The sequence below is a fragment of the Octopus bimaculoides genome, chromosome 20 (assembly GCF_046866305.1).
Source record: "Octopus bimaculoides isolate indiv1 chromosome 20, ASM4686630v1, whole genome shotgun sequence".
NCBI classification, from domain to species: domain Eukaryota; kingdom Metazoa; phylum Mollusca; class Cephalopoda; order Octopoda; family Octopodidae; genus Octopus; species Octopus bimaculoides.
The window spans coordinates 7,071,674-7,088,967 of record NC_142947.1 but is presented as its reverse complement, the minus strand read 5'-3'; the positions used below and the strand labels follow the sequence as shown (position 1 = coordinate 7,088,967).

The following is a 17,294-nucleotide window of genomic DNA, read 5'->3' as shown; positions in this document are numbered from 1 at the left end:
ACACACACACATATATATGATGGGCTTCTTTTGGTTTCTGTCTACCAAATCCACTCACAAGGCTTTGGTTGGCCCGAGGCTATAGTAGAAGACACTTGCCCAAGGTGCCACACAGTGGGACTGAACCCGGAACCATGTGGTTGGTAAGCAAGCTACTTACCACACAGCCACTTCTTTAATAGACAATAATGAAATTATTGTGTACAGTGCTCAGGTGCACCACAACTCATCAAAGGTGCATGTGCAGTGCAGAGAATTATGTACCAAAGTCAGGAAAGTGAACAGTGTCTGAGTCATGATATAAATGTGTGCATGTGTCTGGAGGGGGGGGGGGGTAAGGTATCAGGTGTAGTGTTAGCAAATTTCATGAAGCATGGAGGTTTTAAAGGATGCAACGTCACAGCAGCTAACAACTGATGCAGGCAGTTTGTTCCATGCTTCAGCAACTCTGAGTGTGAAAAAAATGTTTCCAAAAGTCATGGGAGCTGTGCTGTTTTCTGACTTTGTAGGCATACCCACATGTGTTAGATACATGGAGCTCAAAAAGGCATGATGGTTAGTAATTGTGTGTGTGCTAACAAAGTCAGTTGCTGGACGTTGGAGCTCCAGAATAATTTAATATTCTAGAATGTTTGTGTATGCATGCACACACCCAATAATGTTCTGCAGATCTGAGGTTTTGAATGATAATAAAGAAATGATATTGTGTGAGATTCAAACATTTTTCAAGAATATATTTGTAATGGAATTAGTCAACAAGACAATGACTAACCATAATTAGTTCCCATAAACAAGAAAACAAATCGTGCCCGTGGTGGCGTTTGTGACTGTCATTTATCTTGATAAAATAAAAACTAGTTTCATATACTTATCTAAAACCTTTTATCTTCAGTTGTTACCATCCAGAAAATGGTTTATATTATCAATTAGATACATAAATTATAAATATCTGAATGTCCAAGATGACTTGCTATTAATGAGATGACCTCGCGTGTCAGTGATTCTACTCTTAGTTTTGAAATAAAGGATCCTAGTTCAAATCCAGTCTAGTACTAATATGAGGTCAGAAGTAAGACTTCTGATGAGGAAAGCTGATCAAATAGATTAAAATATAATGACTGTGTGGTAAGAAGTTTGCTTCCCAACTACATGGTTTTGGGTTCAGTCCCACTGCATAGCACTTTAAGCAGGTGTTTTCTACTGTGGATTTGGGCCAACCAAAGCCTCTGTGTGTGTGTGTGTGTGTGTGTGTATTACTGTTTCCTTGCCTTGACATTGCATCACAGTTACAAGTGAGTGTCATCTGTTTCCAATCTTCCATGAAAACATGTCTGGTCATGGAGAAATATTATCTTACTTGGAATCAAATGAGGGTTGGTATCTGGAAGAGCATCTGGCTATGGAAAGTCTGCTTCAACAAATTTCATCCAACTCATGCAAGCACGGAAAAGTGGATGATAAAATGATGATGTACATGTAAATATCAAACAACAACAGAACAATCATTATTAAAGACAATTTTAATTATTGGAAAAAAAATAAAATTAACATCTTACATCATTACCAACTGGTAAGTATTATCTTACATCATTACAAAGTGGATGTTAAAATGATGATGTACATGTAAATATCAACATTCTCAATTGTCCTTTTTTTTCAACCATCAGATATTACTCAAAATGTATGAGAGAAGGGCAAACTAAAAGCATAAAAATAAGCATGAACGTTAAGAACAAACTTATGAAAATGCTTTGGACAGGCAAAGAGTTAAGATAATTTAGTCTTTGTGTCTGTCATGTCTACCAATCCAATAACATTATTATGAGAGAAAGAGGAGCAGAGGTGTTTAAAACAAAACCTTTTGTTTCCTGAAAGGAAAATTGATGAACTCTGGTGTAAATAATGTCAGAGAAAATGAAAAACCCCAAAATTTTGGTTAGATGTAAGAATATTTAACTGGAGTAGGTTAAGAAATTAAAAGTTGAAAACAATACCATTACTGAACTAATGTATTGCATTTTTAGCCAATCATTGTGAAAGTAATAAATTGATAATGGTGGTGGTGGTAGTGGTGTGTGTATGTGTGTGGTAGTTATGAAACAATTAATGACAATTAAAGGAGAACCACTACAATTAGTAAATGACAAGATAAGTAAACTCTTTGAGCGCATGTACTGACTCACCGAGTCAATATTTTAAAAGAAAATATTGAGAACAAGGAGAGAAAAATACATAAAGACAGTGAAAAATGAAAGTTAAACCATTACGTCAAAAATTTTTTGTAGAAAATAGAAAAAAAAATAGTAAATAAAAAAATGAAAAAATTATGAAATTTTTCAGTTATTTTGATGCTAGACCTCGAACTTCACGTGCAGCGAGAATGAGTGGTTTGAGTGAGGATAGAGGCTTACAATTTGAGAGAAATTTATGACGGAGAAGATCCTGTGCGGATGCTCGGGTTTCTACTTCAACTTCAAGACATTTGTAAATAAAGTCTTTTAAAACTGGGGACAAAGAATCCTCCTTTTTGATTTCAGGTTTACCATATTTAGCAATCATGAAGATTGCTTTGAGAGGCCTTTCTGAGAGGTAAGGGGGTTCTCCCTCCAACATTTCAATAATCATGATTCCAAGACTCCAGATATCCACTTTGTTTCCGTATGGTTTCCTAAAACAATTACAAATAACAATAAATGAATTGAATATACATATGTGTGCGAGTATGGGAGAGAGAGATGTGTGGGTGATGTATGTGTGTGGGTGATGTATGTGTGTGTGCATGCAACAAATATTTAACAGATCAAAGGTAACATTACAGGTGAGAGATGGAAAACAAGCCCTCTATAGAAGAATGCGGCGGAACCCCCACCGCAGGCATTGCCCAAGCGACGGAATAGCAGGAGTGCCTTGCAACACTCCGTATACCATGTACCCAACTTCGATCTTCGATTCAACCAGGTTTCCCATCCACCGAAACTAGTGAACTTGGGAAACATCCGTTTCGCCAGCAGAGACCACACCCATTCAACTTAGCTCAATTTGAGCACTTCGATTCTAACCTGTTTCTGAGTATTGTTAATGTTAATAATCTCTATATAAAATAGTATAATTTATATATATATATATATATATATATATATACACACACACACACACACACATTGTTGATGACATGGTTTAAAAAAGTTGAAGGCTGCTCATGGACTTGAATGCACATCTGTAAATATGGTATGGCTTCTACTATTGGGCCAAAGCAGTCCTTTGAATTTTTCTATCCATTTTAGAAGCTTCCACTTTTTCCATCCAAGAGTTTGAATCTAATGTGGAATGCTCCAGTTCTCATCTGATCACTGAAGTTAAGCAACTAGATCACAGCTAAACTACAGTGAAGAAAACCAGTGCCACTAGTACAGAAAGTGGAGGCAAACAGCAGCTCAGTAGATTGTGGATATCCATGCAGGGATAAAGAAGAAATAAGAGAGGGAGAAATGGAGAGATATAGTGAGATAGGAGAGAGAAAAGAGAAAGGGGAGAGGGAGAGAGAGAGGGGAGAAAGGAGAGATAAAGAGGAGAGAGACAGGCATAAAAGAGAAAGGGGAGATATGGAAGAGAAAATGGAATAGAAAGGAGGGATAGAGAAACAGGTAGAAAGAATGTGGAGAAAGAGAGAGAGAGTGAGATGAAATAAAATGTAAAGAAAGAGTTACCGAGAAACGACTTCTGGTGCCATCCAATAAGGGGTACCGACCATAGTGTGTCGTTGGCTATTATTTTCAGCTAATTGAGCACAAAACCCGAAATCAGTGAGTTTTACTTGGCCGTCCAAACCGAGCAAGACATTGTCGCTTTTAATGTCTCTGTGAATAATATTTCGTTGATGAAGATAATCAAGCCCTCGTAGAGTTTCCCGACACACAGCAGCAATTTGACCTTCGTTCATAACGGTTTCCATTACGACATCGGTGAGGGCTCCACCGTCCAGATATTCCATGACAACCCACAGGTTTTCTCCGACAAGATAACAATCCAGAAAGTTTACAAGATTTGGGTGACTGACTTCTTTTAGAACTTCAATTTCGGTAATAATTAATTCCTTCTTCGGCTGATTATGTAAATTCATCTTCTTTATAGCAACTACGTTGCCCGTACTTTTATCAGTTGCCTTAGAAACCGCTCCAGATGCCCTAATGAACAAAGAGAAAGAGAGAGAAATAAGTGAAAAACAACAACTATATTTGTTTCAAATTATGGCACAAGGCCAGCAACTTTTAATAGGAGAGGGATGGTTGATTACATCAAACCCAGTACATGACTGGTACTTATTTTGTAAACCTAGAAAGAAAATGACAGGCAAAATTGACCCGATGGGATTCTAACTCAGAACATAAAGAACCAGTAAAAAATGCTAAGCATTTTTTTTGGAATGCTAATGATTCTGTCAGCTCACTCAGGATGGCCAAAGTCAGCATCATTCAATGTCTCCCTTAATTTTTAAGACTGTAAGGTGTGATTTAAGATGCATTTAACTGCTATTTATGTTATGCCAAATGAGAGTGCTTTGGAATTTTCTGTCGTGGAGTTGATAAAACAAAGGTGTCCCAGGTAAATTTTTTATAATGTAGTCAAAACCAAACCCAACAAAAGATATTATCTAAAGTCTTATCAGTTTTACTACACTATCACTGATAAACACCAAAAAACGAATGGCATGTAAGGTGTGCTTTATCAAATGTTTCCTGATATTTTAACTTGTTCTCATACTCCTAATAATATTTGCCAGTCATGCATAAGAAAAGTGCAAGTGTGGCTGAAAGGTTAAGAAGCTTGCTTTTCAACCACATGGTTCCAGGTTCAGTCCCACTGCATGGCACCTTGGGCAAGTATCTTCTACAATAGCCCCAGGACAACCAAAGCCTTGTAAGTGGATTTGACAGAAGCTTACATTATAATGCATAAATCTCTTGGCACTTGAGTCACTCTGTAAATTATGTTGATTCATCATCGTCATCATTGTTTAATGTCCGTCTTCCATGCTTTTACATGGTATCAACAGCAGTAAGGTCACCAAGTAATTCACAAGACAAGACACCCTTAACTGAGGGAGTGGGGAGTGAGCTTGAGGAAGGTGGCTTTATGTCCAGATCAGGAACAGGTGTCTTGCTGTAGAGAAGATACATGGTTACTTACTTAATCCATAAATCTATTGCCTACATGCTATTGATCTTATACAGTCAGGATTGGCTTGGGAGCAGCAACAACAACAACAACAACTGTAAGTAATAAAGAAAATCGATGTCTCCATACCCGGCACCCAAGTCAGCTCCAAGAGTATATTTTTCCTCAGGATTATCCGAGTTCACTAAAGCTTCTGCAATGAAAATATTCAAATAATTATAAAAATTTGTCATGCACCTGGGCTCTGTATATTATAATCTCATTATTATTATTATTACTATTTTACTTTTTACCTTTATTATTATTTTATTTATATATGTTATTAAACATTCTGAACAGGAAGAAAAACAAATATTTCAGTAAGGCTTAGTGTTAATTCTATAAACAAGTTATCATGTTTACAGTGGAACATAAACACACACACACAAGCATGACTATGCAACTGAGAAGCTTGTTTCCCAATCAAGTAGTTTCAAGTTCAGTCCCACTGTGTGGCACCATGTGAAAGTGACTTCTACTGTAGCTCCAGGCTGACCACAGCATTGTAGGTGGATTTGGTAGATGGAAAGTGAAACCTGTCGTGTGTGCACGTGTGCCTGAGTTTTTGTGTATCCTTGTCTTGACATCTCATGACTGTAAAATAAACATCACTGTCACAAATGATGTCTGCAGTCTTCTGTGCATTGAAACAGGAGGTGAGGGTTGGCAACAGGAATGGAATCTGGTTGTTGAAAATCTGTCTCAACAAATTCCATCAGACCCATGCAAGGATAGAAAAGTGGACATTAAAATGATGATAACACACACAGAAAAAGAGAAGTGGGGGATTGTTGATACAACGTCCTTTAAAGATTATTTACCAAGTGCTTTCCGAACTTCTTCATCAGACATGGTCTTTGTGCGATCCTCTTTCTTCCGTCGAGTTATGACATCTTCCTCACTGTTATCTTTGACCCTTTCTTCAACGACACCATCAAAACAATCATTACCCTTTTGTGTGTCTGTGTCCTGGAATCAAAAATGGTACAATGAAAGCTATACCAGAATAATCATTAAACACAAAATTCCGCAAGCAAATATGGTCAAATAATAGTGTTGGGTTTAACAGTCCAATGACTGACACAAGTAAATGATAATGTCATGAGGAAGGCAACAAAGATGTGTGTGTGTGTGTGTGTGTGTGAAAGAAAGTTTATATCAGTGTTTCTAAACCTTTTTACCCTTGTGTAACCCTTAAAATAAATTACATGTCTCAAGGAAACCCCGCACAAAAAAAATTATATACCATATCTTTCTCATTTTTTTCATCGTAGTTCACATGGTATATATATATATATATATATATATATATATATAGGTGTCCACAAAGTCTGAGTACATGGGGATTAACACATACTTTAAGAAATTATTATTTTTTATATTTAATCATTTATGTTATTTTATTTACTCCATGTACCCAGACTTTGTGGAAACCCTGTGTGTGTATATATATATATATATACATATATATATGGTTGTTATATTTTTTGATAACATAGGTTAGCTAGGATGAGGTCTATATTACAATATTACACTAAACAATAATATGTTGTACATGTATAGTAATATTATGATCATGAACTTAACATTAGCTTATCTCACTCTTTCTTGTGGAACCCCTAGAAACCTTTTGTGGAACCCTAGGGTTCTGGGGAACCCAGGTTGAGAAACACTGGTTTCTATATTTACCTCTTTATTACATTCATCCGGTGAAATATTATCAATCTCATCATCTGACTGTCTGATGTTTGACGCCACTACCATAATCTTTATATCTGATGGTTTCCGCTTAATAGATTTCTGGAACGTTTTTAGTGCTGTTATTACAGCATCTGGATTTTCTTCCTGTTCTTTGGTCCTGAAGAAAAAAAAAAAAAAAAAAAAGCAAATTAATTCATTTGGTTTCCACCCAAATAAATTGCCACAGAAATTTGTATCAAACTAAAGTGACATTACCAAAAATCAATATTACAAATGTTTCCATGTCTATTTGATTCAATGACTCACTTCTGAGCTGCAGAGAGACCCTCTCTATGTGGTCATTTGATTCACTAAAAACAACAGCCAAATCTTTTACAAATAACATTAATATAATAAAAAGAAGGAAGGATATAGTAGACAAAGTAGTTGTAGATACACTGCATTTGAATACAAGAGGGGATGGTCACAGCTAGAATGTCTCTGCTGGATCAAGATCAATCTGGAATTTCATGACAATAATGATTTGTGTTTTAATTAGATTAAAGCACATGTAGATACATGGATAGCCCAGTCAGAAAAGAAAGGAAGGTGATACATAACCAGGAAGAATGTAATGGAGATGTTAAAGAGGAAGAAAAACTTACGTGATATCAGATTTACTGAGGAGAGCCTGCCATGTTGGTGGCATCCCGACAAACAGTTTGGTTTCATTATCAAACCCAACGTGGAAATTTTGTTTCACATTATAAGGAGATGAAATTGCCATTGGTTTTTCAGGCTCAATGACAGACGGCTTCCTGAATCGGGAAAACATGTTTGCAGCAATGTGTATACCAAGAACTCTGGAAAAAAAAATAAAATAATAAAATAAAATAAAAAAATAAAATAAAATAAAGAACAATGAAAACCAGCTGAAAAATACAAAAAATAATGTTATTGAAAAAAGTAAAATAACAGGAGTAGATCACTGTGTTTGACTCAATCTGCCTCGCGGATAAATAGTTAGCAACAGCAAAGAAGTGAAGAGAGACCCAAATACACCAATGAGTGATCTAGCTATTCTATACGAAGCTAAGAAAAATGAATGTAAAACTATACACACACACACTTATAAGATAAAAGATCAAAGACTGGAGTTAGTTAACTGCATTTATTGTTTAGTTTACACATGTTTCATGAACCTTAGTAAACCAGTCTTGCACAATGCTATTTCCTTGTTAACAACTACTGGTCTATCTCCATGTACTGTGGAGATCTTTAGCAGTCCATTTTGAAGGTAACTCAATAAAGCAAGTGATTTCTTTCCATTTTCACCCAAAGTTCAATATACTCCCTTAACAGTGCTTATAAAAAAAGGGGGCAGTTACAATTAAGCAAAATACCAAGAAGAAGAGACTAAAACGGAAGCAGGAGGAACAGAATAATTAGCCCCCACTTCACACTGATAGTACCACAGACTAACACAGTTTGTTTTTAAGTGGTTCACATTAACCTAACTCATTAAGATGTCTATTTGAAAGTCTCTTATTTGGAAGTTAGTATGGGAATTCAGTTTAGCCATCAAAGAGACCTCTCTGCAAATAAAAAGTTAGGTTTTCTATTGAACAAATGCTTTAGATATTTTTTTTTTACAAAAAATAAGTCATTCACATAATCCATATGTCATTACTAAGGCTCAGCGTTTAGATATGGTAAATGGTTTACAGCACAAAAGAAATCACTTTAGACTTGCTAAAATAATACTTGAAGTGGTTTATATGATCGGAAATATAATTTTGAAGTGTTTGTGATGTCATAGTGAAGATCTGATCAAAAACCTTCAAAGTAGGAGTAAGTAGGAGAAAACTTTTCAAATATAAATAAAGTGACAGTATATCAAAATAAAGGTTATTTTCCATCTTACTGCTAGCTTTTGTTTCAATTTGAAAAATAAAAATTCTACAGTTTATTATTGTTTATATTTTGTACATGCACATGTACATATGACAGGCTTCTTTCAGTTTCCATCCTACCAAATCCACTCACAAGGCTTTGATCAGCCCAGGACCGTGCTGTTGAGTGAACCCACATTGTTAGGATGCAAGCTTTCTAACCACAAAGCCATCTCTACACCTACACCTACAACACAAGTTCAGAAATGGTTTAGAGGAAAGGGTGGGAGTAGGGGTAGTATTGGTAGCAGTGAGATTTAAAAGAGATTGTCTTCTACAGCAATAATGTCCTCTAATTTCAAAGACTCTCACAGACATGATGTCAAGACAATGAATATTGTTAAAAGTCCAATTTAAGCAACATAACTATTGTTTTTTTTATTTAGCCCCAGGTCAGTCCTGATCAGGCAGGATCTTTTTTTATCAGATATGTTATACTTTTAACAATCCCATCTAAATTCTTAGTGTAGTTCAACTATGACATAACACAATATGTGCTCCCCCATTTTTCCCTGTTATTTCTAGCAAAGTTAAGCTTCTTTCTTAGGCAGCCCAAACTTAATTGTTAAGAAAAAAAGTTGGGACTGTGGGCTGAGCTAAATGGGTGTCAAGTATAGCATAAGTAGTCAGAAATGAGGAGAAGGAATAGAAAACGGAAGCTAGATTTTGATTGGATGATAAATATAATAATGTTTAAAAAACCTGGCAAACTGTCTCACTGATCAAGTGTTCCACACACACACACACACACACAGAGTAGAACTATGTTACAGTAAGATCATTTTTCCTTTTGAAATGCTGATCAAATAGCAGAAACAATAGACTTACGTCCCTTTAACCTTCTAGCATTCAGATTACTCTGTCTAATGCTTATTTATTCACATTGTTTCGAAAGGGTCATGTACTATCTCATAGTTTTGAGAGGCTAGATATGGCTGGTTTGAACATGAAACAGGTAGAATATTTTCGTAGAATACAGCTGGTTTAAATGGTAAAGGGTCAACTTCTCATTCCACATCTTGTTGATCGACTTAACCAGAGTCATTTTACAGTATTAGAAAATCAACATAGTTTTAGCTCTTGAAAAATGACCTACTCAATATCTTTGCATGTTCACCACTTTTACTAAATCATCCTTATATATTAATCTTTCTATCAGATTTATATTTAAATGTTAAATGTTTAATAATTTATAGACCTCACTTTAGCCACATCTACTGTGCATATCAACCTAGACATTAAAAAACAAAGACCTCAATTGTTTTGAATAAATGGTAATATAAAACTTGGAATAAAAAACAACAGCGGAAATCTCAATTCTTCCACTATTTATTACTAGGGTGGACTCATTAGCATACTGGACAAAATGCATTTCTTCCGGATCCTTATATCCTGAGTTCAAATCCAGCTGAGGTCAACTTTGCCTTTCTTCCTTTCAGGCTTGATGGACTAAAGTACCAGTCAAATACTGGGATTGATATAACTGACTTGGCCCTGCCCTTCAAATTTCAGACCTTGTGCCTATAGCAGAAAGAGTTGATATTATTAAATCACCATCATCAACAACCTTCAGGTTTGTATACACAATCACAGAAGACATTTTCAGAAAATCGATATACATTGTAGATGTGAACCTGGCTGTGTGGTAAGAAGTTTGTTTCCAAACCACAGGGCTCCAGGTTCAGTCCTACTGCATGGCACTTAGGGTAAGTGTTATGTTTAGCCTCAAGCCAACCGAAGCTTTGTGAGTGAATTTGGAAGACGAAAACTGAAAGAAGCCTGATGTGTGTGTGTGTGTGTGTATACATACATACATATAGATAAACACACACACAATGCATATATTCCTTTCTATTCTGCTTGATTGGCCATTGTCCGGTGGCTTTCTGGCTAGCTTGTAGACTACTTGTTTACTTCCTGCGACAATATAAACTTGACCAGCAGACTAGCTATCCTGAGGAGTGTTTGTTACATAATGACTTACACAATGAACATCAGCGAATCATGAAATTATTGTAGCCAATATTCTACCTATTCCACTCATGTATATATTGGGTTGGCAAGAAAATAATTTTATTCCACACTAAAAAACCGAAATTACTTTCTTGCCAACTCAATGTGTGTGTGTGTGTGTTTGTTGGTCTTTGTATCTGATTCCTCTCACCACCACCCCTTGACAATTGGTGTTGGTTTATTTACATCGTTATAACAGTGGCTTGGCAAAAATCCCTAATAGAATAAGTACCAGATTGGGGGGGGGGGGGACAAAAAACTGGTTGACTTGTTCAACTAAACATTCTTTAAAGCATTGCTCCAGTATGGTTGCTGACTAATGACTAAAAACAAAATGAAAAAGATGTCTATCTTGAGTGAGTATCCGTTGATCAGGACACTATTTACTAGGATACACTTTAAAAAAAATATAGGAGGTGGGGAGTGAGATAACGAGAAGACAGTGACGTCACAAACTTTGTTATGTATCCTTATTCTTCCTTCTCTCTCTCTCTCACTCTTGTTTAAATCCACTTCTCACTTTCACCATCCCAACTTGCTCCCCAACCTCTCTCTAATGTTTACCTCTCACTTATAATGCATGTCTCTCTTCACAATCCATCTCTCTCTCTCTCTCTCTTGATATATATATATATATACATATTAATATTTTTCTTTTCCTCCTTAAAAATGCTCCAACTCCTAGTCTTTTGCCTACCAATCAATTCCATCCTTTATTCTCCCCCCCCTCTCTCTCGCAGAACTCTTCCACTATTGAAATAGACTTACTTTATCCTGCTACCTTTTCATGCTAACTCATTTTTTTCAGCAAAGTAACAAACAGAATATATATATATATATATATATATATGTGTATATATATATATATACAACAATAACAGCATGTAGATGGAAATTCAGAGCCCTTATTAATGCATCACGTTTCTACACTGCACGCCATCATTAAGTAACAATTTTTCACACTCATATACTACTCAAGATTACTCTCAATAATTATGAATTTTGATATTACACACACACAATTTCACTCACAAAGCATTGGTTGGCCCAAATCAAAAGTAGAAGACATTTGCCCATCATCATCATCATTATTATTAGTTAGCATCCATTTTTCCATGATAGAACAACAGGGGCTGGAAAAGCAGGCTGTGCCTCCTATGCCTGCTTTGGCATGGTTTCTATGGCTGGATGCCCTTCCTAATGCCAACCACTTTACAGTGTTGTAGGCACTTTGCCCTTTACATGGCATCTGTATTAATGAGGTCAGCAAGTAACTCACAAGACAAGACCTTTCAAATGAGGGGAGGAGCAGCATTGAGTAAAGTGGTTTTATGCCTGTGCTGCCTGACTGGCTCAATCATTGTGAGATATATATATATATATATATATATACATATACATATAACTCAATCAACCTTTGCACTAGTCAAAAGGGATAAGCATCCCACTGTTGTACGTCCATTAATGTTATATCGTCTGAAGAAATGAATCCATGAAGATAATCAGCCCGAAGACCATGGATACTACAAACTGCACTGTAACCATGCCAGGAATATGGACTGTGATCTTAGACGTGTGATTTGTGGAAATGCGTGTAGCGATGCATTAAACCAAAGACTATTATTACTATATGTGTGTGTGTGTGTGTGTGTGTGTGTGTGTGTGTGTGTGTGTGTGTGTGTGTGTGTGTGTGTGTGTGTGTGTATATATATATATATATATATATATATGTATATAAAGTGCAGAAATGGCTGTGTGGTTATAAACTTGATTCCCAACCGGGTTCAGTCCCACTGCATGGCACCTAGAACAAGTGTCTTCCGCTATAGACTTGGGCTGACCAAAGCCTTGTGAGTGGATTTGGTAGATGGAAACTGAAAAAAGCCCATCGTGTGTGTGTGTGTGTGTGTATATGTATGTATTTGTTTCTGTGTGCCTCCCCACCATTGCTTGACAACTGATGTTGGTGTGTTTATGTCCCTGTAACTCAGAGGTTTGGCAAAAGAGGCCGATAGAATAAGTACTAGGCTTACATAAATAAGTTCTGGAGTCAATTTGTTTGACTAAAAGCAGTGCTCCAGCATGGCCACAGTCAAATGACTGAAACAAATAAAAGAAAATACATACATACATACATACATATATATATATATATATATATATATATATATATATATATATATATATATATGTGAGTGCTTCTTTGTGTTTGTCCCCCATCACTGCTTGACAACTGGTGTTGTTTTGCTTATGTTCCTGTTACTTAGCAGTTCAGAATAGGAGACCAATAAAATAAGACTAAAATAAGCAACAGGCTTATTCAACCTTTTAACTTTTAGTATTCAGATTATTCTGCCAAATGTAATCATTCATTCACATGGTTTTTTTAATTAAATCATGCATTATCTCATAGCTTTGAGATTTTGATAATGTGATTGTATATTATTATCAGGACATTGTAGGGTAGGAGTGAGAGGCCAGATCTGGCTGGTTTGAGCATAAAACAGGAGGATATATGGACCGGATATGGGTGGATTAAAAGGGTTAAGGCAGTATCCCAACATAGCTGTAATTCAAAAAGAGACAATGTATGGTAACAAAAGAGTTAAAAGACTAACCTGGTTATTTGACAAAGTACTTGTATCTAATATCTTGTGTCTAATCTAATGCAGCAATGACTTGGTGAAATGAAGCCCACTAACTACAAACTAGTCTAAATACTATAATAATCTTGAGAAGGTCACTTAGCAGCTGAAATCCTAAATCATTACATTAATGGAATGTTACAGATAGTACAGAGTAACTGTACTTTGAAAGTAGTTTAGTATCAAAACCTAATGGTGTGAATTGCTTTCTAAATAATTAAGCACAATAATAGGCACAGATGAGGTGGTGCGGTTAAAAAGTTTGCTTCCCGAATAATGTAATTTGAGGTTCAGTCTCACAGCCCAGCACTGTTGGCAAGTGTCTTCTACTGTAACCCTGGGCTCATTAAAACCTTTGTGCATGGATCTGGTAAATGGAAACTGAACAAAGCCCACCACACACATACACACACAGTGTGCATGTCTTTGTGTATATTTGTATCTCCTTGTCTTGACTTCAAGTGACAGTTGTAAACAAGTGTTAGTGCCATACAAGCTGTGTATCATTCATTTCCAATATTTTACAGAAAACATATCTAACCATGGGGGAATACTACCTGGATTCAAAACAAGTGATGGTTGGCAACAGTAAGGGCATCTGGCCATAGAAAACCTGTTAGAATAAACTCTGTTCAACCCATGCAAGCATGGAAAAATGGACACTAAAATGGACATTGCCTGATGGCTGTCAATAACTATGACCACATAAAAAACACCATTTTGAGCATGGCCGTTGCCAGTACCGCCTGACTGGCCCTTGTGCTGGTGGCACGTAAAAGCACCCACTACACTCTTGGAGTGGTTGACGTTAGGAAGGGCATCCAGCTGTAGAAACTCTGCCAGATCAGATTGGAGCCTGGTGCAGCCATCTGGTTCACCAGTCCTCAGTCAAATCGTCCAACCCATGCTAGCCTGGAAAACAGACGTTAAACGATAGTGATGATGATGTCAAACCATGGGGGAAAGATTAAAGTGTTTGGAAATAGCAGAGGGTTGGTGATGGGAAATGCATTCAACCATAGAAAATCTGCCTCCATAAAATCCATCCATCCCATGCAGTCACAGAAAAGTGCATGTGGAAATGATGAGGATAGGGACTAATTAGCAAATTTTGTGGGGAAAGTATAATTAACAATCGAAGAAAGACTTAACTTTTTAGCAATTAACCCAGCCAGATCTGGCCTAAATATTTCATGTTTAAACTGACCAGATCTAGCCTTTCACACCAAGAATGTCATTCTTTAAAATAAATAGTCACATCATCGAAATCTCAAAGCTACAAGATAACACACAATTCAAAACAATATGAATAAATAAGCATTACACATGATACTAACGTGTCATGTGTAATGTTTATTTGTTCACTAAAGGGTTAAATCTTGACCTATTTTTCAGTTTCCTTTCACTATATTCAATTATCAAAACCTCTTTCTTCTGTGGTAAAAACCCTCACTGCACCTCAAAACTGTTTAATGCCTCACTGGAATGACTTAAATAAATAAATAAATAAAGCCAGCTGTTAGTCACTTGACCTCGACCTCAAATGTCTTATCACATTGGAGTCAAATACACTGGAGTTATTTATTTATTTATTGAGAAGGAAATAAATAATAAAGAAACAAAATCAACAGCATTCTCTCCTCCTCCTCCTCCTCTTTATCTCTCATTCCCCCTCCACTCTCTCTTTTCTGCAACCCCCCCTCTCTTCCTTAGTCAGCCTACATGGCCATCCATTGAAAACTAAACAAAATTAATTAGGTTTTTGGAAGAAATTTAAAAAGAAAAAGAAAGCACAGGCATTGCTCTGCAGTTAGGAAGTTTGCTTTGCAACCACGTGGTTTCAGGTTCAGTCCCACCGTGTGGCACCTAGGACAAGTGTCTTGTACTGTAACTCCAAGACAACCAATGGCTTGTGAGTGAATTTGGTAGACAGAAACTGTGTGGAAGCCTGTTGTGTGAACCACTGTCCCCCACCAGTGCATTACAACTGGTGTTGGTTTGTTTACAACCCCATAACTTTTAACAGTATTATAAATCCAGCATGGGTCAGAGCTATAACCACATTCAAACAAACAAAGCAATGGACTAACTGATGGAGTCTCAACCACCTAGAAATAACAGCCAAATACCTCCCAAATCACAGAAAAAGGACACATTGGATGTAGACAAACAAAAATAAAAGGTTTAAAGAGGCAGGGAGGTCATGGCCAGTATACTTTTGAGTGTAGATCTGCTTGACCTAGGGCTAAACAGCAACAACATAGTTAAATGACCATCAAGTGGTTCTCAACCTTTCCTTAACCCCCTCTGCTGCTATACATATGTATAACGCCCTCCTCGTATACCCCCACTACTGTTATGTAATGCATTCCTTTTTTTCCCCCTTTTATTCTTGTTTCAGTCACTTGACTGCGGCCATGCTGGAGCACCATCTTTAGTCAAATGAATCGACTCCAGGACCTATTCTTTATAAGCCTAGTACTTATTTTATCAGTTTCTTTTGCTGAACTGCTAACTTACGGAGACGTAAACACACCAGCATCAGTTGTCAAGCAATGGTGGGGAGACAAACAGTCACACACACACATATATATATACGACAAGCTTCTTTCAGTTTCCGTCTACCAAATCCACTCACAAAACTTTGGTCAGCCTGAGGCTATAGCAGAAGACACTTGCCCAAGGTGCCACGCAGTAGGACAGAACCTGGAACCATGTGCCCAAACTTTTCTCTGTATATGCATTATGACATTGAGAATACCAACATTGGAATGAGACAGAGAGACTACAAAACTAAGTGACATCTCAAGAACTGCATCTCGGCAGTTGTCCAGTACACACACAATTCCCACTTAAAATGCTACTGCAGGAGTTGTTTTGATTCTCACGAAGTTTTGCAGTGCACAAATCCTAATGCCAATAAGTGTCCAAGCTAAGTGTATTGACAAGAGTGGCTGTTGTAAAGAGGGATGGAAATAAATATATATATATATATATATATATATATATATACACACACACACACACATGTGAGAAAGAGAAAGAGAGAAAATAAATGACATTTCTGATAATTATTTTTATCAGAGAGAGAGTTAAAATCCCACTGAGAGGTCAACTTTACCTTTCACCACCCACTAAGGGACCAACATAAAAAGCACTAGGCATGCATCTATATACTTTGAAGCATTCAGCATACATCCTTTGCCTACCTATTTGTTTTATAAGTATTTCAGGGAGTTCGTATCACCTATGAATCAATGTATTTACAGGGTAACATAAAAGGTGGAAGTTGGTGTTTGAATTGTTTAGATCAGTGGTTCTCAGCCCTTTTTCACTTATGAACCCCTTTAATCCCTAGTTTACTTGGATGGACCCTTATAAGCAATCAATGTTTAAAAGTTCCTATTATATCTTTATAATTAAATATTACTTTCAAATTTTGGCACAAGGCCAGCAATTTTGTGGGCGGGAATAAGTTGATTACATTGACCCCCAATGTTCAACTGGGACTTATTTTATTGACCTAGAAAGGATGAAAGGCAAAGTTGACCTCCGAGCATAAAGTCAGACGAACTGCTGCTAATTATTTTGTCCAGTGCGGCAACAATTCTACCAGCTGGCTGCCTTAATAATAATAATTAAATATTATTAAGAATTGTATTAAAAAAATTGTTAAAATATTTTGTGTATTGTAAAAGTATAACTAATTTTCTTGCACATAAATTTTAACTACAAAATTTTATATGGGCCCCCAAGGGCTATATGGACCCTAGTTGAAAACCACTGGTTA

At 36.5% G+C, this 17,294-nt stretch overlaps 1 protein-coding gene across 6 annotated transcripts in view; it reads right to left on the bottom strand.

Moving 5' to 3' along the window:
* Positions 1-1,502: 1,502 nt before the first annotated feature.
* LOC106869191 (serine/threonine-protein kinase PAK 2) overlaps positions 1,503-17,294 on the bottom strand; it is a 50,161-nt gene continuing 34,369 nt past the window's right edge. For all 6 annotated transcript variants that reach the window (XM_089337928.1, XM_089337929.1, XM_052975262.2 and 3 more), the window contains 6 exons: positions 7,560-7,757; positions 6,904-7,072; positions 6,036-6,183; positions 5,305-5,368; positions 3,708-4,184; positions 1,503-2,668 (listed from right to left, as the gene is read on the bottom strand). In XM_089337928.1, coding sequence (XP_089194054.1) covers positions 2,341-2,668; positions 3,708-4,184; positions 5,305-5,368; positions 6,036-6,183; positions 6,904-7,072; positions 7,560-7,757 — 1,384 coding nt within the window. In that variant the 3' untranslated portion in view covers positions 1,503-2,340. The remainder of the gene's footprint in view (positions 2,669-3,707; positions 4,185-5,304; positions 5,369-6,035; positions 6,184-6,903; positions 7,073-7,559; positions 7,758-17,294) is intronic.